General features: G+C 40.7%; 1 protein-coding gene across 3 annotated transcripts in view; it reads left to right on the top strand.

The window, feature by feature from the left end:
• The window catches only part of arhgef10la (Rho guanine nucleotide exchange factor 10 like a), a 114027-nt gene that overhangs the window by 31224 nt on the left and 61466 nt on the right, over positions 1-21337 (top strand). For 2 of the 3 annotated variants that reach the window (XM_006782919.3, XM_006782920.3), the window contains exons 7-18: positions 64-159; positions 901-1009; positions 2080-2180; positions 2577-2654; positions 4788-4967; positions 6096-6212; positions 10242-10334; positions 11146-11316; positions 13299-13444; positions 14352-14524; positions 17621-17736; positions 19092-19219. In XM_006782919.3, coding sequence (XP_006782982.1) covers positions 64-159; positions 901-1009; positions 2080-2180; positions 2577-2654; positions 4788-4967; positions 6096-6212; positions 10242-10334; positions 11146-11316; positions 13299-13444; positions 14352-14524; positions 17621-17736; positions 19092-19219 — 1508 coding nt within the window. The remainder of the gene's footprint in view (positions 1-63; positions 160-900; positions 1010-2079; positions 2181-2576; positions 2655-4787; positions 4968-6095; positions 6213-10241; positions 10335-11145; positions 11317-13298; positions 13445-14351; positions 14525-17620; positions 17737-19091; positions 19220-21337) is intronic. The other variant, XM_006782921.3, reaches the window with a different exon arrangement.

Here is a 21337-nt window from a genome sequence, read left to right on the forward strand (position 1 = left end):
TGCCTTTTGTGGCTAAACACAACCCGCACCTATGCCCTGCCCTTCCTTGTCCGAAACCTGTAGCTCACTCCTGAAGTGCGTCGGCTGAGGGAACGGTGTGCCAGGACCAAACGAGAACTGGCCATGAGGCTGTCTGGAAAACACAACTATGACATCAAGGTATATCTCCAGCAGCAAGTGAACACAGCAATATCTCACCGTGTCTTTAGAGAGCTAAAAATCACTCTGCTAGATGTTTGCCAATAGGATTGACCCTGAGCTGAAATATGCTGTCTTGTATGCTCAGCTGATGTAAAGGCTTAACTGGCTTGCTATACCATCCTTCCCAACTTTCCTGTGGACTCTGACTTTAATTTAAGATTCCTGGTCAGTCTATTGGTCTCTCTCTCTGACTCTCTCTTTTCCTGCCTGGTTTAATATTAAGATATATTTGTGGAACTCATTAATTATTAACTAATATTCAGCATATTTGCTTCCATAAACACTAGCGCAACTTGCCCCCAATTAATGACCTACTTTCCTGAAGTAGCATTGTTTAAAAATACTAGCACTCTGGGTATATTCTGGGTCTGTGGAGTCTTGTTGCAGGGCTATTCTGATACTAAAGGTGGAGTTTGTGGTCAGCTGAATTCTCCCACCATGAGCTACGCAGCTCCGTTGCTCTCATGTGGAACTCTCTTACCATAATCTTCCCATGATACGCTCATAGACTCACTGATTAGAGCCTGTTCAGCGACCCACAGGCAGTTGCAGATGGTGAGATTCATGATGAGTCTACTGAGCGCCACTTCTCTCCATCTCTCTCCAGAGGTGCACAGTAGGTTACCAAGTTGCCACAGCATGGCACTTTCCTCATGCGCTAACACTCCTTTGTTGTCTCTGTCTGCTCTCTCTAACTAGGTTCAGCAGCTCATGAAGGCAGCAAGAAGCGGAACGAAGGATGGGCTTGAAAGGACCAAAATAGCCGTCATGCGAAAAGTTTCCTTCCTGCAGAGAAAAGATCAATTGGGTAATGCAGGAAAGTCTAAAACTTTGTAAATCTTGGTCAAGTGGCTTTTGGGGATAGAAATTATACTATGTTTAGGAAGTTATGAAGTTTGGGTTTTGTAACTCTTTACAGTTGACACTTTGAATTATAGGCAGTTGCTTGTATATAAAGCTAGCCAAGCCAAAGAAGTGTTTCAGGGAGAGAGAGTAGAAAGTCTTACTTTTTCTTTATACAAATCCCTTCAGGGAGAAATGAAAGCACTGTGAAAAACAGATCTCACTGATTATAACTATAATAAATAAAACAGACACGCTTCCTGAGTTTTCCGACAGACACTGTGGTCGAGCTATTCTTTTTTTTTTTTTTTGATGCTAGAGAAAGCAGAAGAATGAAGCACCTCATGCATTCTCATATATGTTGCGTTATAAGGACCTTCGCTTAATGGATTAGCATCCATTAATGGAGAACTGAGCAGCCCCATAAACCACAGGCACTAAACCCACACCTCCAACAAATCTTAAAGCCATCACAAAGAAGTAAAGAGGCCAGTGTTGCTATTTTTAGGTATTGATTGAAGGAAATCAACACAGCATTGTATTTCTTTTCCACCAGTCCTCTGTCATCGTTCCAAAGTCTTTAATTGGAATTTTGGAAGCTTCTGGTATTTATGTCTTTATGGTTAGTGGTGAAGTAGGGATTTTTGAAACTGTCGACTTTGTGCCAATGCACAGATGAGAATGTTTTGGGTTGTGTCTTTGCAGTCACACTCCTTTGTGCCTCCTTTACTCCTACAGAAATACAGTATTGTTTGATTTTTTTTTTTTTTTTCGTTTTTCTAAAGGCCTCTCTGCCTCGCCTGCTTTCACTCTCACTTCTTTCTCTATTGCGCTCCCTTTTCAGAGAGTACAGAAGTCTCTTTATATTTTAGAGGTAATAAACTTAGTGTGTCGCCGTTTTTCTCCAACTGCAGTGAGATGTGAGGGCTGCATTTTTGTTATTCTCGCTCTCCCTGCCTCAATCTCTGTCACATACGCACGCTTTAACCATTCTGTGTCATTCTCTCTTTTTTCCCCATTTCTCAACATCTACAGAAGAGGAGGATGATGCAGGATATCTGGATGTGGCTGTGTCAGAAGTGAAGCATCCTCCCCCAGAGCTGAGCCCGATGCCAGAGGGGCTGACCAGCCACCAGGTACATCAGAGGGCTTTTTGTCGCAAGCTTGTGCATGTTCTAAACGTCACATCTTTATGGTTATTGTGTTTCCAGTTGAGGCTGTTAAATGTATTTATTGTTTCCACAGTATTTACCACACACTCTATACTTTTCATCCTCTTTCAAAAAGCGTTGCGTTTTGTATCTGGTACAACAGTTGCTTTCATGTCAAACAAATCCAGTGATTCATGCAGTCTGCTGCAAACCTTGTTCAAACAAACCTTCCTGTCTTTCAGTGTTTTCCTCCTGTGACAAACATATTATCATAGTTCAATCCATCAAACTGTGCCATGCTTAACTGAAAGCATACACATACTTCTGCCTAATCATATCTTCTTTGCGCTAGATCTCCTGACTGGTCTGTTGTGTGCGCAGGTTGTCAGGCGCCATATCCTTGGCTCCATCATTCAGAGTGAGCGCAGCTACCTGGAATCTCTCAGGAGAATCTTGCAGGTAAGCTGTTTAGTCCAGTTGTCCTCTTCTGCCACATGCAATATCATCAAAATTTAACTGTTATGAATTACACTGAAAAGAGAAGCGGCGGTATCAATCAAATTATCGAGGTGTCTCAGTGTAAATAATCCTGATAAAACACCCATCCTCATTTTTGTGATGTTGTACCGCTGCCGCGGGAGAGAGGCAGAGTTGTGGTTGCATAGAACGGGGTGCAGCTTCTCGTCCTTAATCTTCCTTTTTGGAGGGAAAAAGAGTTGTTATCTCCTAATCGCTAAAAAATAAGAGGCGCACCTACTGAAATGGAATAAACAGCGATCAGTGGCTTCACAGCAAAATCCTTCATTGTAAAGATAGAATGGGCTACCTTTGTTCTTGAGTGACATGATTGCTTATTATACATAGATTGGATTAGCTCATTTGAAATTTCTCTTTTCTTAGTCAGAGAGTCCTGATAAATACAAAAATAGTATCTTCAAACATATGAAAATAAGAATCTATACCTACCACAATTAGATACAGAATTGTAAATCCATTATTAGAACTACATTCTGTATTATAACATAGGAAAACTACTTTGCAGTTATACTGAGCTGCCTAGCAAATTTCTTATGTTAATTATTAGTTTGGTGGATTTGCACAGACAAGACTTGCAAAACAACTAGAAGGGCTCTTGGAGAGCAAATCGTTTTCCAATGCCAATGCCCTATCTCCAGTATTAGCATTGAGTTATAATGCTCATTTCCAGCTCCATATTTCTTCTCTTGGACCCTCTTTGACATCATACACATCCAAGAGTAGAAGAAAAATGTTGGTATCCAGCCATTTAGAGCTTGGCACGAGTTTTTGGTTCATAACTATTACTTGCATATACACTAGCTCATTATTTTAAACTTTGTCAGCTGTAATAAGAGTTGCACCCAGCATGTAACAAGTGTATATATGACAGGAAATACAGAAAAGCATAATGGACACACTTTAAAAATTTAATGGACTCTTTCCCAAATTTAATGGGTTCTTCCTTCAGATAGATCTGTCAACTCAATACACTCTGTTTCCATCTTCAGTCTGACAGTGCCTCAACTCTAGCAGACATACAGCTGTGTTCAGAAGTTTACATACGCTCGTCATAGGCAATAATGTCATGGCAATTTCGGGCTTTTAATGATTTCTTTGAACTGTTCTTTTTTCAGAGTGGAATTTTTATCTAGCATACATCTTTAATGACGTGGTTGCACAAGTTTGAATTTATTTTGGATTTTCTGTAATCTATACAAGGTCAAAAGTCTGGGTTCAAATATATACGTGTACTCGCTTAAATCCTTCGATTAATAGTGCTGAAGGTTCCATGTCTTTTACTTGACAAGGCCAAGGTCTGTTAACTTCTCAATTTAAGGAACACAGCAAAGACCTTAGAAGGAGAATTATAGATTTACACAAGTTGGGAAGTCTTCTCAGGCCATTTCTAAACAGCCGCAGATTCCAAGATCATCAGTTCAAACAACTATACATAGCTGACATCGCTGTGAATGCGGGCATCTTTTACATACCATCTATGGTGTACGAGGAAAAAAATGACCAACATGGTTGCTGCATTTGATTTTATTTTCTGTTAAATAACATTTTTATCTTTAACTTACAGCTTACACATTATATCTATACTTCAGCAAGTACAGGTTCAAGGAAGTTAATTATCACCCACAGAGCATCAAGGCATTTCTGTACGCTGTATAGGCCAATATACCCATCAGTGCTGACTGAAGAATTAAGCCTCTTTTTGCCATGTTGTTTTTTTAATCTATAACTGCTGGGAGCTCTTTTTTGTCATTATTATTCTGGCTTTTGTGATTACAGGTCACATTGAGTTCTGAACATGTTTGTTAGTGGCAAATGCTATTTTACAATCCTTGAATTACTGGGCTTCCAGGCAGAATAACTGAATTTTCTTTCTCTCCCCGATTCACAAGAAATGCGTCAGTTACCCTGCAGTTTATGTCTGTTTATGCTTCTGACAAGAGAAGTGCTTAAGAGAGTGGATTGCTGGTCTCTCTTAAGAACCTAACCTCCCACCCACATACTGTATATTGATATACAGAAAAATGAAAACACAATTTTCTGTCACAATCTCCCCAGGAGTATCACCGACCACTGATGGAAGCTGATCCGCGCATCCTGAGCCCACGGAAAATCCGGCCTATATTTTACCGAATCAGGGAGATCACCCAGTGCCACTCCATGTTTCAGATTGCACTGGCATCACGTGTGGCTGAGTGGGACAGTACTGAGAAAATCGGAGACTTATTTGTTGCATCGGTTAGTGTGCGTGCATGTGCATGTTTATGGTGTGTGCGTGGGGCAAATAAAAATGAAACCGGAGGATAATTTGCTGTCTTATACACGTTTGTGTGTTTACGTGCATTCTTTGTTTGTTTCTAAAATGCAATCAAAGTCTTGCATGCTGTCTAGAGGCACTCATATTGTTTTTACCATTTCTGGCTAACATTATAACACCGGCTTTGCTACCAGAGTTATAATGAGCTACAGGTTTTAGATTGAGCAAACAGGGATAGTTTACTCCAAACATGGAATCAATTACAGTTGTGATGAATATCTCCGATGCATCCACTGCTCTCTGGGATGTGCGTTTACAACTTCTGGCGCTAGAATAGTAGTGTTCAGGAAGAGCTTTCCTATGTGAGTCTCAGCCATGTGCTCACCCATAAGGTTGGCTCATTATTTGCCTATCAGAGGGGCTGATTTGACTCCCTGCACTGCTGGCCATTATAGTGCTATTCCATTGATATCATAATGCCTACCACCAAATGAGGACACATTGGAAACAAGAGTACTGGGACTGCGTACTCCTCACTGAGCAGGTCTTTTTCATGTGGTAATGTACCTGTACCTGCAGGGCTTGTTGTAATATCTGAAAGGCAGTATCCTGAGGGGCAGTGTGAGCAAAGAGGGTTAAATCCTTCATGCAATTTGCCAATTCCCCACTACACCTCATACTGCCACTATCAGCTGTCTGGTGTGGGTTTAATTGAGGATAGAGAATAAATGACACAAAACGGACACACCCCCTTCTCCCACAGACACACACACACGCGCGCACACACACTCGCTCGCTCTGCCGGCTCATTCCTCTTTGCCCAACTTCTCAAATGGCTCGTGAAGGGTGTTTTTCAGTAACTGGAATGGTAAACAAACCATTTTAAAACACTATGCTTAAACATCCATTTCCTGGCCTCTCTTTACATTAAAATTAAAGGTTGCAGGTCGTCCTGCAAAAAGGATGGTTAGTCATTTGAGATATTAGAGGAAATTACATGACAGTGGATTCTGCTATAAAAACAAAAACGCGGTCGAGCCTCTGCTCGTCTAGCTGTTGGCTCCGATTCAGAAAATGATGCTTTCTGTTTGTGCTTTCTGTTTCTACAGTTTTCCAAGTCCATGGTGCTGGATGTGTACAGTGACTATGTGAACAACTTCACTAATGCCATGGCGCTCATTAAAAAGGCGTGCATGTCCAAACCAGCTTTTCTGGACTTCCTAAAGGTGAGCTTCAACAGAGTATAGTGTGCATATTTGTCTTATTTACAGATTAATATGAATCATTTGTGTTTTAGCTCCTATTTTTTTCCCTTTTAGTGTTTAGCAAACGCTGAATCTAGCAATCCCCAAATCTTATTGAGCCATATAATTAAATCATACATTTTCACTTTTTCAAACATACAAATAGTTAAGTTTATAAAAATGTGCTTATTTACACAAAATTGGGATTCAGCTCATTGATTGTATTAAATTATGGTCTGATTTAGTGTGTATGCGTGTGTGCGATTTAAAGGCGCGCTCTGCTGTTTACTTAATGTTTCAGACATTAATTAGAAATCATGGGCTCATGGATAGGAAATAAAGTACCACAGTGTATGGAGGATGCCATGAAATGATTTAACAATTCCCTCTGCTCCCAGCATTTACGCATGAGTATGACCCAGATCATTGAGCTGTAATGCTGATTTACAGAACCATATCACCCGGCTGACAGGCTTGCATGTTACTCCAGATAAAATGTGTCCTGTTCTTTCTCTTGAAAGGTTCCTCTTTCTCTCCCACTGCATGTTGCACCTCTTACTGCCAATGGGATGACAAACAAAATTACAAATTACATGGACATAAAGAAGAAAAAACACTGAACTCATGAGGGTTTTAATGGGTTCTTTTTCAAATATTGCAGCAGCAATGACATTATCATGTTATTTCACTGTGACAGCAAAGTGACAGCTATAGTTGTAGATGTGCAACTTAGTGAGTTCAGTACACATCAGTTGATACAGTGATTTACATATAAGGTTAAATACTGAAACCATGAATAAGAAAATCAGACAATACATAAAATCTCAGAAACACTACGACTGTAAGTAGTCCTCATTGATTCAACTTTGCACTAATGGTACTGTTAGACATTTTGTACTTACCCGCATTAAAGTGTAGCTTAATCCAGATCACAAGTTCCGTTAGTAGAGCAAATGTGAAGTGAGCTTGTTCTTGGATGGCAAGACTTGTTATTAACCCTGCTGGAGATGTCACTGGCCTAATGTAGTTCATGTCAGCTGTGGAGGGAAGTGTGCACTTGATAGGTCCAATCCAGTCTTGGCCTATTCCCTTTTTTTCAAATTAGAAATTGATGTCAATTTCTAATGTGAAAAAATAAAATACTTTCCCCCAAAATAAAATTAACATGGGGGAAAGTTCAATCATTTACGTCATGTCGGTAAATGCTGAGACATCTTGCTGTTTGATGTTTAGGTTGCAAACACAGTTTTATGCAGCAAGGTGAAAGTGGTTATATTTCTGGTGACATTGGCAGGTGTTTGCTTTAAAATAAAATAATTTGATTGATTGATCATACATGTGCCGATCTGCTATGTGCTTTTTGCCTCTTCCTCGCCTGCTTCGTAGCTCTGACACAGCAACAGATACTTTGCAGACAGTGGTTTGAATGTCAAAATGGGGCTTTGTTGCATCACCCTACATTGTGGCTGTCACAAAGTACAATTTATTTTCTAGATGTCATCACAGAAACAGATGTTTTCTCCTTGGATACCACTTTGAACTTTTTTTTTTTTTGCTTTGGATCTAATTTCTCAGTCTATTTACTGTCCAGGAACAAAAATCAAAATTAAAGGAATCCAGTTTGTTGTAAATGACATTTCATAATATGGAATAATGGGATAAATCCATTGACAGAGAATTAGGGATCTTGTGATTAAACTTTAAGCATAAACTTGATCTTTTTCCATCTGTGAGAATAGCCTTCTCACACATTAACATTTTTTCTCTTATCTGGAAAATACAGCAACTGTGCCTTTAGCTAGCAGACGGATTCTGAGTCAAGCTGCACAGAAACAGTTTGTGTGTTTGGTGATATTTGATGAGCATTTTTAAAAGCTGCATGGGGAACTGCTGTAACTTTAATGCCATCTGCATGCGAGCGCACGTGACAGACATGGGAAGAAAAACGAGGATGTGTTGAGATTGCAGGCAGCACCATGGGGTAACATTACTTTCTGATTTGTTGATTGAGTATCTGTTTTACATCAGCTGGAAGCATCACCAAGCTGCAGCTCATAAAAAATTAACCCGATTAATATTATGTATTAAACTGCCTATCAGATTTAATTACTCATTAATTGCAGGTGCTTTAACACCTAGTTCCCGATCATTTTGGCCCACTTTTATCTCTGGTGGGAGCTGATGTTGATGTTACATGGTTAAAACAGTTACACCCCCCCCCCCCTTTCTAACTCTCTTAATGGAGATACCTTTTAGTTCATCATATATTAAGAAACAACTCCAGGGTTTTTCTGGACACTTCTTATTAGTGTGGAACGAGGAGTCCTACTCTGCCTCACTTGGTGTTTCCCACGACCTCTCTATTAAGTGAGAGTATTCAGATCATGCCCTGAATGAGGAGTCAGGTGAACGTCTACGGCATTCAGATTATCTGAGACAGTATTATGGTTTTATAGGCCATCTGTGTTAGACAGATTTGACTGTACATGACTGCCCTCCAAAAGGGAAATAGAGATGTTCTTTTGAAAACTGCTCTCACCTTCAACTGCCTGACACCACTCAAACATTTTAGTGCACCAAGCAGGAAAGAGCCCATCTCCAATGACGTCTTGCCTTGGCCAGATGTGGTGAAAAAGATTTTAATCTGATCATTTGAAATTCTTTACGGATTCCACTCAGGGGTCACCTTTGGTTTACAAAGTTACCTTAAAAAAAGTTGCGTTTGTCAGTGTGTGAACATTAGATCAGGTAGATACGATCTTAGAGATCACTGCCTTGTACTTGCAATTGTGTTTGAATAGGAGGGTGGTTGCAGACTACTGCCAACTTGTCTTTGTCAAATGATTGTGTGTAACTTGTCTTCTGTGTTAGTATTTTCTTTATACAAGATGTCTCCTCTTAAAGCCCATTTACAAGGAACACTATTGAGCCACAACTGATGGACAAGAAACAAGTTCATATCTTTTGCCATCATTAAGAAACACTGGTCTTTGATAATACTGCATGATCAAAAACTAATGGAATTATGACATATAATGAATAAAAAACCAGTAGCACAGAGGTGTTGTTGTTCTATGAAAGACTGTTTTCTTAATTCTTGCTGATGCATTTACATGACAGCCAGTATGGGATCATAAAGGAGATATGTGAGAAAATATGATGAGCTAATAGTGGAGGTAGTCGTCAGCTTTTTTCATGAATTTCTTCTTTCATTTGAGGATGGAAGCTCCCGTGTCACTTCCAGCAAGTGGTTTCACTTGTTAACTGGTTTAAATCACTGTTGAAGAAAATCAGTCAGTTTTCTTGTCCCATGATTCTACTAACAGGGACCACTAGCACATAATTACATCTAATCTAGGGTGCATTACACACAACATAAAATGTCATACACCAATGACTCCCACCAGCATTAATGCTCCACCAAAACCATACTCGATGGGCTCAAAGGGATGTTTGGCCAAATCCAATTCCCCCTCAGCACAGACATGTCTGTTGTCCGTAACTGACAACCTATCCTATCCTATAGCAGTCCAAACTAAAGTCAATAATGATCAGCAAAACAGTTTATGTTTTAGTTCCTAAAAATAAAAAATGAGATGCAAGACGCCTTCCGGTCTTTTTTCAATATTTCTGTTTTACAGTTTGGTTTATCCAAACTGTTCCACCATACAGTCTATTAAATAGGTCCAGTGATTTGTCTTTTTACACTGGCGGTGTCATCATGTCATAGACTTAACACTGCACCAAACAATATCTTTCCCCGACCTGCACCCACAGAAATACTTTAGACATAACACACTCAAAGAAACTCCCCTTTTATACACTCATATGACTAATGCACCCTGTTTTTCATATCTTATTCACCCACTCACACACCCACATGTGGTCTAAAGAGAATTCTGACTAGATCCTTTTAAAGCCGGAATACCATAGTTTCCTCTTAATGGCCTTTTTTAAAAGACATTTTTCTCTAACTGCACAATTCTGTTTTCTTTTTTCTTTTGTTTTCAGAAAAAGCAGGCATCAAGTGTTGATCGGATCACTCTATATGGCCTGATGGTTAAGCCCATTCAGCGATTCCCTCAGTTCATACTGCTCCTGCAGGTATAAAGTGTTGTTTTTAGAGCCTAGTAATTTTATTTCTTTTATTTTAATCAATCTCTTTATGTCTTACTTGCTTTCAATATAAGAAACCTTGGTCACATTAAAGACTGAGCATATAGACTAATAAAGATGAAAAGCTGCAATGCAATGCAATTGATTATGGATTTTAACTCCAAAGTACATTTCCTCGCATACTTTCAAAGCACGGAAAGTAGCTAGCCACATCAGTTTTTCATATTACTGTCTTTATGTCCTAGCTTCCATTTTCCATTTTGAGCAAAGATTTGGATTCGAGCTTGACTTGCTGGATCTGCAGTAGCTCATTTCATCCCTCAGTAGGCATTGATTATCCATGAATTCCAAAGATAAGTTATGAATGTGAATCAGGCATTTTCTTCCAGCCTGAACTCAGTACTCTAAAGAAGAAGTGTATGTATTAAATCATACATTACAGGGAAGTAGACCTGAAGGCGCAGAGGTGCAGCTGAGATGCATATCAAGAAAACATTTGACTTTTCACTGCGTCATAGATGCAGATGGAAGTCACAGAACAAGCATGTTAACAGACATTTGGGGGTTTAAAATCTGTTTTGTTGATTTTGTGCTTTATAGAGCTAACATAACCACTGGAAGATCGGTGTGATAAACATACAGTGAGCATTTGATCCTGATTAGGATATTTCAAGTTGGGGACAGCACTCCTAATCACACATTAATTCATTGTATTTTAGGATAAAGGTAAAAACACTGAATGGCTTATAATTCTAACAAGTTATACCTTTACCTAAAACTTTTTTGTGACCTTTTTTAGGACATGCTTAAGAATACGCCAAAAGGACATGTGGATCGCCTGCCCCTGCAGCTCGCTCTCACAGAGCTAGAGGTGCTGGCTGAGAAGCTGAATGAACAGAAACGAGTAGCCGACCAGATTGCAGAGACTCAACAGCTTGCCCGCAGCGTTAGTGATCGCTTGCTCAGTAAGGTGACTGGATACGCATGCACTCCCGCATAAACATATCTGCATTTGCACACACGTACATATGCCCCAATCAAATCAGCCGTGAACCAGTCCACTGAGCCCTCTAACTCCACGTGTTGTTATCACTGTGAGCCAAACACCTAAAATTAAACTAGTATAAAGCAATCACTTATATCACTTTCCCAAACATTAATCTAGGGAGGCATTTTTATTTAGAGAAATTACCTCATAGAAACGATGCCCATTATCATCCCAAAACAGTACCAAATGCAGTGGCAGAGGCGTTGCTTCTCCATTACCACTCTGAAATTACAGTCCTGCTGCTGCGAATCTGAACAAATGCTGCTCTGAATAAGAAGAATTAGGGGGTAAATGAGACATTTAATTGGAAACTGTAAGAGAGCTATCTCTTTCACCCTGTCGCTCTCCCTCTTCCTTTCTCCCTCTCTCTCCTCTTTACCTCCTCTCTAGTCCCCTCTTGCACTCCATTGCTTACTCTCTTGCTTACCTTCTCACTCAGCTTATATACTCTTCTTCTCTTTTTCTAGTGTGACTGCTTTTTTCTCTGTCTTCTTCACTTTTTCACCCTCCCCTTTTTACTTCTCTCTATCAGCCCCTGCTTTCCAGGACTCTGAGATGAGCTGATTCGGCCAATCTCCTCCACTCACACAGAATTCCATTTGCTGCGGTGACACTGCAGAATTCCAATAGGAAACACTCGCCTCTATTGCCCCCATAACTATCCAATGAAATATTCATTCTTTGTCTCAAAGTATCTAAGTCACCAGAACAGGACAGATAACCATGCGAGCGAGTTTCATACACGCACATACACAAATGCACTCACATGAGCGCACATGCACAGTGCACTGCCGTGTGTGTCTATTGATGCTTGAAGACTTTAAGAATGTATTCTCATAACAACCCACATCTCGAAGGAGCTGTATGGTTTTGTGCCCATCAAATAGCAGTCCAAGTCAGACTAATGAGTCATTCAGTGAGCTATCTGAGCCAAAATCAGCTACTTCTTGTAGATAGGACATTCTATTTTCTGAAATGTGGTCAGCTGCGTCGTTGCACCGCAGGTTGTAGAATGAACGCAGCAGAGAGTTTCATTATTTGCTAAAATCCGTGCCTTTTAGCGAGCACAAACATCAATGTATCAGGATGTGAGCTTCATCTTTGAACTTAACCTGGTGCTTGCACTACAGTGGTCTTATTTTAATTGTGATGAGTCTAGCATATTTTGGTTCAGTGTGCATAAAATAAAAGTATTGATTTAGCCAGTCATAAAAGAAGCTGGACCAAAGTGATAAAAAGCTTTCCTTTGCCATTTCCCTTAGACAAACATATGGATGACTGAAAAGGAAAGCATGGGCCAACATAGTGTAGCATAAATCCCATCTGTTATTGGATTCTTTAACTGTGTCTCTGTGTGGGTGTTCGTGTTAAAGGGGTGCACGCAACAGCTAATGCATTTGTATCCCCGTGTAGTTGCCCTGTTGTGGTGGAAAGGATTGTATGTCCAAGTGTTCATAAGCTAAGCCAGTTTGGATTCTGTGTTAGTGGGATGGTGGAGAGCATAGTATAGGCAACAGGACGAGGAATAATTGTAAGCATATTTCTGAAGCATTGGGCGAAAAAAATCCGGGCAAACCTTTCTTGCCCTCAAATTAAACTGAAGGTTGGCTTTATGATCCTCTCTCATTACTTAAGAATAGTATGAAAAGCAGAGATAGGCAGAAGGCCATGCGTGGGCTTACTTTAACTAAGTCTGTAGAATAAACGTGCTTTAGATGTATGTATACATTCAGGACACACACATTAAACGACCTTGGGAAGGATGAGTGTGTTTGCTAATCCCTGATGAGACATCTGTTCCTCCAAGCCTGACTTGTGCGTCCTCCAGGCACTGAACTCCAGAGGACTGGCCCTTTGTGATACTGTCTTCTGTGCCTCTGATCTGATTGCTGTGTCCCTTTTAGCAACTGAACTCGGAGCAGGGGTCACTCGTCCTTTGTGAGACGCTCATTGAGACTGTGTATGGTGAGCGGGGACAAGTCCTGAAGTCGAAGGAGAGAAAGGTCTTCCTCTTTGATGATGTACTCATCTGTGCCAACATAAATGTCAAGTAAGTCCCTCTCGTAGAGCAAATTGAGCTAAATGCCCTTGCATCCTCGAACACTTTGCTAATGCGTTTCTAATGTGTAGTTCTAGCATGAAGTTGTGTGCAAGTTGTGAAAAGACAGTGTGGTACGCTGCACGGTTAGAAAAAATTGCTATTAGGTGGCAAAAGGCTCTAATGTTGTGCCCTAGGTTTCGCAAAGATATTTTGGCAAACTGCATAGTAAAGAGAAATAGCTGCTAGGGGTTTTGAGCACTATCTGGAATTGCAGCAGCTTTATCAGCTTTAAACAAATGGTAGAATACCTAACTACAGCTTCAGGACTTCTAGATTACTGACATAAAACATTTTTTGGTTTCTGTCCAATTTATCTTATGTGACAGCACCATTGATCACATCTCGCTCACTCTCTTTCTGCATTTCTCTCACTCTTCCCCTGTCTCTTTCTGTCTGTCCCTCTCTTTCTTGAGAGAAGTAAACAGGAAAGGGATTTTGTATATTTTGCAAAGCCCCTGTCAAAGATGTCGCTTAAAGCCTTCTTGTTCAGCCTTCAAAGCAATTATCACTCTTCGTCTCATTCAACTCGAGTGTCCCGAAGTTGACTTTGTCTGCCCTCCAGGAACTTGACAAACCGATCACAATGTTGATTGTCTGCGTGATTACAGGAATACATGAATAGCAATGAACTCCTCCTCACAGCTAGGGGTACAATTTTGGTGGGGAAAATGGGTGATCATAAAAATTCTAATTCCCACTACCAACCACCTTTGTAGCATTTCGCAGAGCATCTCGTTCCATCGAGTGTTTGGTGTAGTGCTTTTAGGGGGAGCATTTGGCTAGAGCGAGGTTTTCTCTTGAGTTGTTTTCCTTTTAATTACATCCCTCCTGTTTTTTCTCTCTCCGTCTCTAACAGAGGGCCTCCAGATATCAGCAGCCTAGTCCCTGTTGGCCCCAAGTACACAATTAAGTGGAGCGCCCCCCTACTACAGGTGCAAGTAGTAGAAGTTGGGCAGGAGGGCTCTCAAAGCAAAGACACCTTGTTCCAGCAGAGTGGGGCTAAGAGGCCAAGTGGTACCTTCACGTCAGGTAAAAACAAGAATGCGAACACGCCAAACTGTCTTTTCTCATTTATTTTGTTAATCTCATCACTGGGACTGACTGTTAGCCCCAGCCTTTGCTTCCGACTCAGCAAGCCTAATCTGTTTCTGTTCTGAAGTATCGCATGGAGGGGAGGAGATGCGTCCGCGCTGCTTGTCACTCTGATTGAGGATGTGTTTGTGAGGAGGATAGTGATGATGGTCACTTGTTCTCATCTGCCTGGGGTGTTTTATCTTGGAGAGCGATGTGGGGCTAGTGAGCCCCCTGCTGCATCATCCTCGCAGTCTCATTTCACTCTCTGATAGACCACAAACACATCTAGAGTGGAGTCATCAATCTGCAGAGATTATTCCCTCCCTTTCCAGGCCCAATTAGAGAGCCAGTAGCTGTAGATAGGAATCTGTGGTTGAAACACTAGTTCTCCCACCACCCCTCACAAAACTCTGGTGTATACAGAGCTTGACGAGATCCCTGATAAATGTGCCATGGGAAAAGGGAGATACAAAGCCTTATCAGGATGTAATGCTACACACTTTTTAAAGTTGCAGCTCCATGACTTAAATATTAATGGCGCCTTCTTCAGAGCTCTCCGTGTCACGCTCGGCGAGCTGCTAGTGTTTTGAGAGTTGGTTTAGATTCTCAGAGGATTTAGTTTTCGCAGTTGTTCAGGTAGTCTGTGGTTGTATACTCACTACATTGCTGCAAGGTTTTGGGATCGTTTAGGGTTAGCTCTCACCCACCTGTCTGTCTTCCTTACCTGTGTACAACTCTGCAAATGTTATGCCCCTGAGAGGTGCTGGATACTGATTCTAACATTCTCTGTTCTCTTTTTTTTGCCATTTCGTGTGTGGTAACCATAATCATGTCTATCCAGAAACCTGTCTGAACATCTGTGGGGCTGTTTCCCAAATTTTCATCCTGACTGGCAGTCCCATCTATTTAGTCCCCTGTGATGTCATTCAGGTTTCGGGTGTCTAGTCTAAATCCTTCTCTCCCTCAGCGTGGCTCAAAATGGAGTCATTTTTCATCTTCTGCAGGCCCCAGTACCCTTCTTTATTGAAGAAAGGTGGCCTTTAGGGACATGCAGGCCAGTCTTTTTTACTCTACCCAATGAATCTGCCTGTGTCTCTATCGTGTTGTCTCTCTACTTCTTTTTACTAATACACAGAAGACCCGACAATGTTTATGGGTTGTTTTTTTATTTCCTGAAAAGCCAATTGTGCCATTTGTTTACTCTCTTGCTGTCTTACCTCGTTTTGCCCTTTTTATTGCTGCTTCCCTTTTGACCCACTCTCAGAAAAGCTATTTTTTTTGTCAGAAGTGTAACAGCGGGCTTTGGCTGGGAGTCAGACAAGGATTTTGGTGCAGGTGTGAATCTGCATTGTCTCTAAAGCTACCAGCTAACATTACCGGTACAGCAGCTGAGCGCAAGGATGGACCCCTCTGGGCTCAAGCCTTCCACACCAGTGAGTTATATGCCTGGCGGCTCGTGCGGATAGCCGTGTCTGAGTGTATAAACCATATCGTGCCTCACCAACTGGATTACGCTGGATTACAACTCAGCACATTCACCTCTCTGGCCATAGCCAACAGCAAGCCCGCGAGGACTCGACAAACCTGCACAGGGTTCCCGGCAGTCTCCTCAGGGAGAAAAGAAAAACGTTGTTTTTGCGGCTCGCATCCCACCTCTTTGTATTCAGATGTCTCACCTATTGATTTCCTTCCACAGATGACAGATGTCACTGTCTCTCTGTGTCAAAGATCCCATTAAACCCCAAAAGCTGCAATGGAGCTTTTTAGATGAACAATACCAGGCTACCTCTCTCTGTCTCTCTCCCTTCCCTATTTTGGCTATACCCTAATGTCACGTATGCATGTGAATGCACAGAAAGCTGCAGGTCCCATTGGACATGCATGCCTCACCAAGCCTGCCTACCAGCTCTGCTCTTCTGCTACTTTATTGTGTGGTAGTGATGACAGTGCAGGACAACTCTGGAGCAAAAGCTACCTGCAGAATTTAATTAGGTGGTTCTCATAGAGCCTGCTGCTTGGGAGATGTGGGCCAGGGGAGCTAGGACTGAGGATGGCAGACAGGAGGAGACGCAACTATTGATTCCTGGCAGTAGGAGAGAGAGACTTTGAAGGAAGCGGACCTCAAATCGATGCTGAATTTTGCGTCTAATGAGACACCTGCATTCCTTTTGGCCTGTAAAAGGGCATCATGGCTCCAAATAACAGTTTCTCCATCTAATTTTTTTTACTCATAAATTCACTCTTTGTAGTTCAACAAATAATTAAGATCGATCCATCTGCACATTGAACCTCTTTTATTAGTGCCACTGGAGTTTCAACAAAAGCAACTTTTCTTTCAGCACTTCCATGAGTTCTAAGGAGAAACGTCACCATGTTCTTTACAGTTTTTGAACACTGTGACCTTGAAGCTTTTGCTTAAATATATAAAATTCTTTTAAAACCTAATCTGGCCAGTTGGTCCATAAACCGAGTACATTTATAATATAAACTGAAGTGGGATTGAATCAATTTATTTTCTATCACTCAATTAACGTCAGTTTGTCAAGGAATACCGTAAACCAGCGGTCCCCAACCTTTTTTGCGCCACGGATTATGCCTGACAATATTTTCACGGACCGGCCTTTAAGGTGTCGCGGATAAATACAACAAAATAAAACTAGTACCGGTACCGATAAAAAGAAGATTTATTTATAACACACATGAAAAGACCCAGGAAAACCAAGTTAACGATAAAAACAATAACAAAATAACGCTGAAAACCAATAAAAACCCTGAAAAACATACATTTCACACCTGAGCCTCAACTCTCGTGGCCCGGTACCGGTCCAAGGCCCGGGGGTTGGTGACCGCTGCTGTAAACTGTCCACTTGTTACAGCTTCTCAAACCTGAAAAGTCTCTTCATTATTATCCACATTTATTTTTGTAACAGTAACATATGTAATATATTCCCTCAATACTAGCAGTTGTTGAACACCGTCTGCACTCTTTCTTTAAATAATAGTAGTGGTGGTCATTTCATAAACTCTCCAACTTTGTGTGTTGTCTCTTAGGTAGAGCAATCCTAGGCCCTCCACGGCTTTACCAGGAGCTACAAGAGCTACAACATGACCTTTCTGTTGTGGAAGAGGTCACTCTGCTCGTGGGTACATTGGAAGGGACATATCAGGTACTTGTCTCTTTATGTGACTTTTGCTCTTCCTGGAGTGTCTCACAGGGAAGTGTGTATCCCAGAACATTTGTAGTACAGCAAAATTAGCTGAAAGACAAGGCACTGGACATTGGCTTTGTCAGTCCAGCTGACTCTACGGGCCAAACCACAAAAGTCACAGCGTGTCGTTTGTCATATGGCTGCAAAGACTAAATCTCTCAGGGTTTATTTAGAGAACTTAATTGTCAACTATAGAAAAAGAAGAAAAAAATGCACTGACCTTGAGGCATGCTGTTCTCCTCTCAAAAACCGCTTTCAGCATCACAAATTATTCATAAACGCGTTATCTCAAGGCATGGAATGGAAAGGGTTGAAGTATGGAATGTGTTCTGTAAGCTGACAATACCTTCTAAGCCTTGAGAACACACTGAAGATTCACAGAGGTAGCAAAGACAACAATGAAGTATGCTCAGTTAAATTAAATCTCTGAACTCAGTGTAAACTCAGTGATCACATTTGGATAGTGAAAAGACCGTTTGGGGAGTCTGTTTCTGTTCCTGTAAAAGATATTGCAAAAGGCTTCAAGATGTTTTAAGTATGAACAATGAGATGTATAATATGCTTCTCGGATCACTGGTTTCTAAGAGCCATGTTTCAAATTCGTCTAATTATCAATAGTAGGACAACTGTGAGAATGAGATGTACCTGTCATATATTAAAGGAGTGTCAGATTTGTTAGGTTGCAAAAGAAGCTGTCAGTACCCCTCCTGCAGAGTTTAAATCAGGGCACAGTAGTGCAGCACTGTCACATTAACAGTGCCATACACTGCATACAGTAACACCTCCGGGGAGGTATACTCCAGCAATCACCAAAGAACCTCTCAGGCTAATGGTGGCACCTTTGCCTCCCTGCACTTAATGAGCATAATGTCCTCAGGAAGAGTGATATTCGCCTTGCACTAAATGACATTCACTTTCCACAGAGTTCTAATATTGTCCGCTGAACAAATAGACAGAATATCTCTGCACAGCTCATTGACTTCAGAAAATTGATTTGATTCTGTTTGACTTGAGGGTCTATGTTTTACTGTAAAATGGATACTATACTGAAGTCAATTCAGAATTTCACTTGATGAGATAAAAATGCTTGTTCAATATGTTATTTGAAGCACATTGCCTCAAATCACCTACTGCAGTTTTTTTTTCTCAAATGGATGTGTGGCAGTTTCTCAGTTTGTGTGCAACAGTATCAAGTACATCTATAGTGTACACCTGTGCTCTGTGAACACATATTGTACTTGGGTCTGTGCTAGATGACCTAGTGTACACTAGAACTGAGAAACAATTTTTAACTGTGTGTTTTTCTGTCAAAGAACCTCAACACCACTGTGGCCCAGGACTGGTGTCTGGCTCTGCAGAGGCTTATCCGCATCAAAGAAGAACAGATCCAGAGTGCTAACAAATGTCGCTTACGCCTGCAGGTGCCTGGCAGGCCAGACAAGTGAGTAGTATTTCACATACAGATGTGGATCCAAGTAAAATGTACTGTTTAAGTGTATATGGCATGAAGAGTCAAAACAAAACAAAACACCATTAACAGTAGTTCAAAAGTGTTTTTTGGTAAATGGTTTAGATGTTCAAATGATGAAATTACCAAACACTGACACAACCTGGCAGTCATATAAACCACTAAACGATAACACCCAGTGATGAGGGTTTTATAACCAATGATTATATGAATTAGTTATTATATTAATGTGCATGTACTATCACCGTGGAGAATTAGGCTTATGCTCGGCTAGAATCCATGCTCCCTATGCTTTGCAACATTTTTATTCTCCCATGCCAAGCAGCCGCCGAGGCTGATAGATGAAGCCCATGTGCAATGCAAAAAAACTGCAGTTCCTCAATTGGACACTTGAGCTTGAGTCATTTAAAAATTCCAACATTATAGTAGAAACAAACATGTTTAAAATCTAATTGAAAAGACCTTTTTGGTCTTTATGATTTAGTTATTTTTTATTTAACTGGCATACAACATATATTTAAACCATTTAAATTATATCAAGGCTTAAAGTTGTGATTTATTTGGTTTTTGGCACTTGGTGAGTGCTATTTTGTCTCTGTTGTGAGAGTGAGAAAAGTGGTGCTTAAAAACACGAAAACCTACAACCACAATTTAAAAAAAATGTTGGAACGTTGTGTAAATTGCAAATCAATACAGAATGCAATAAGTGACAGATATTGTGTTTTAAACTGACAAAAATCTAAAAGAAAAAAATGGCAGAAAAATTCAAAAAACGTTCCAGAAACATCTGCAAACTGAGGAGACCAGTTGCTAGATTTGTGGGAGAATAATGTTGTCCCCTTCTTGTCTGATATAGGATTGTAGCTGCTCCTTGGTTTTCTTTGCTCTTTGTTTTTTTCTTATCCATGTTATCAAATGTTTTTATTTGTCAAAGTGTGGACTGCAGAAAGGTCCATTCAGGACTCAGACTCTTTCATTCCTAAGCCTTGTTGTTGTAATAGGTGTAGCATGCGGGACAGTATTGTCTTACTGAAATATTCAAGGTTGGTCTAAAAACTCTATATATACCTTTCTGTATTAATGGTGCCATTTCCGTATGCACAAGTCCATACAGTCAGGATTTGTTGTTTTCCTCTGATAACAAGCTGGGTGGTCTTTCTTCTCTTTAGTCTGAAGAACATGGCTTACATTTTTTCAAAAAAAGAATTTAAAGTTTTGCGTTTTCCACTTTGCCTCTTTCAATTTAAACGAGTCTTGGCTCAGAGAAGACAGCAGCGTTTCTGGATCACGGTCACATATGGCTTCTTCTTTGCATGGTATAGCTTTACCTTACATTTGTGGGTGGCATTGCAATCTGTGTTTACAGACGCTGATTTCTGGAAATGAGCCCATGCAGTGATTGACACGACAGAGTCAAGTCTATTTTAATGCAGTGGTGTCCAAGGGCCCAAAGGTTACGAGCATCCAATACTGAGTTTTGACCTTGTCCCTTGCACACAGAGATTTCTCCAGTCACTCTCCATTTTGTGTTGATATTATGTACGTATTATTATGATGATAAGAAATTCAAAGTCTTTGCACTGGGAAATGTTATTCTGACAGGGCAGTTTTTTGCAGAATGGTAAACCTCTTTGAGGCTCTTTTTTTATATCCAGTCACATTGCTGACCTGTTGCCAATTAGCTTAATTAGTTGCAAAATGTTCCTCCAGCTGTTTCTTTTTAGTACCATTTACTTTTCCAGCCTTTTGCTCACAACTTTTTAGAGTTGTGTTACGGCCATTCCATTCCATTACTAGCATAAGCTGATTACAGCTCTAGGGCTTTTCTAATGGCTGTCCACAAACCGGTCGCTGATTTCACAGTGGGTACATCCATCTTTTATATACAGTCAGTTACAGTTCCAGCTGGCAAAAGCTGTGGCTGGAAGCTTTCTGTTTTTGGGTACATTTGCGCATATGTTGATACATCTCACAACATTTCTTAAGTGCCTTGAGGAAACATTTACAGCTTTGGCACCAAAATTCACTTGGACTCATTTGATTAGATTTTAGAATTCAGAGGTTAATCTCCTGTTTCAAGAACACAGCATC

This window comes from Neolamprologus brichardi, chromosome 5 (genome assembly GCF_056152115.1).
Source record: "Neolamprologus brichardi isolate AB-2024 chromosome 5, ASM5615211v1, whole genome shotgun sequence".
Classification (NCBI taxonomy): Eukaryota; Metazoa; Chordata; class Actinopteri; order Cichliformes; family Cichlidae; genus Neolamprologus; species Neolamprologus brichardi.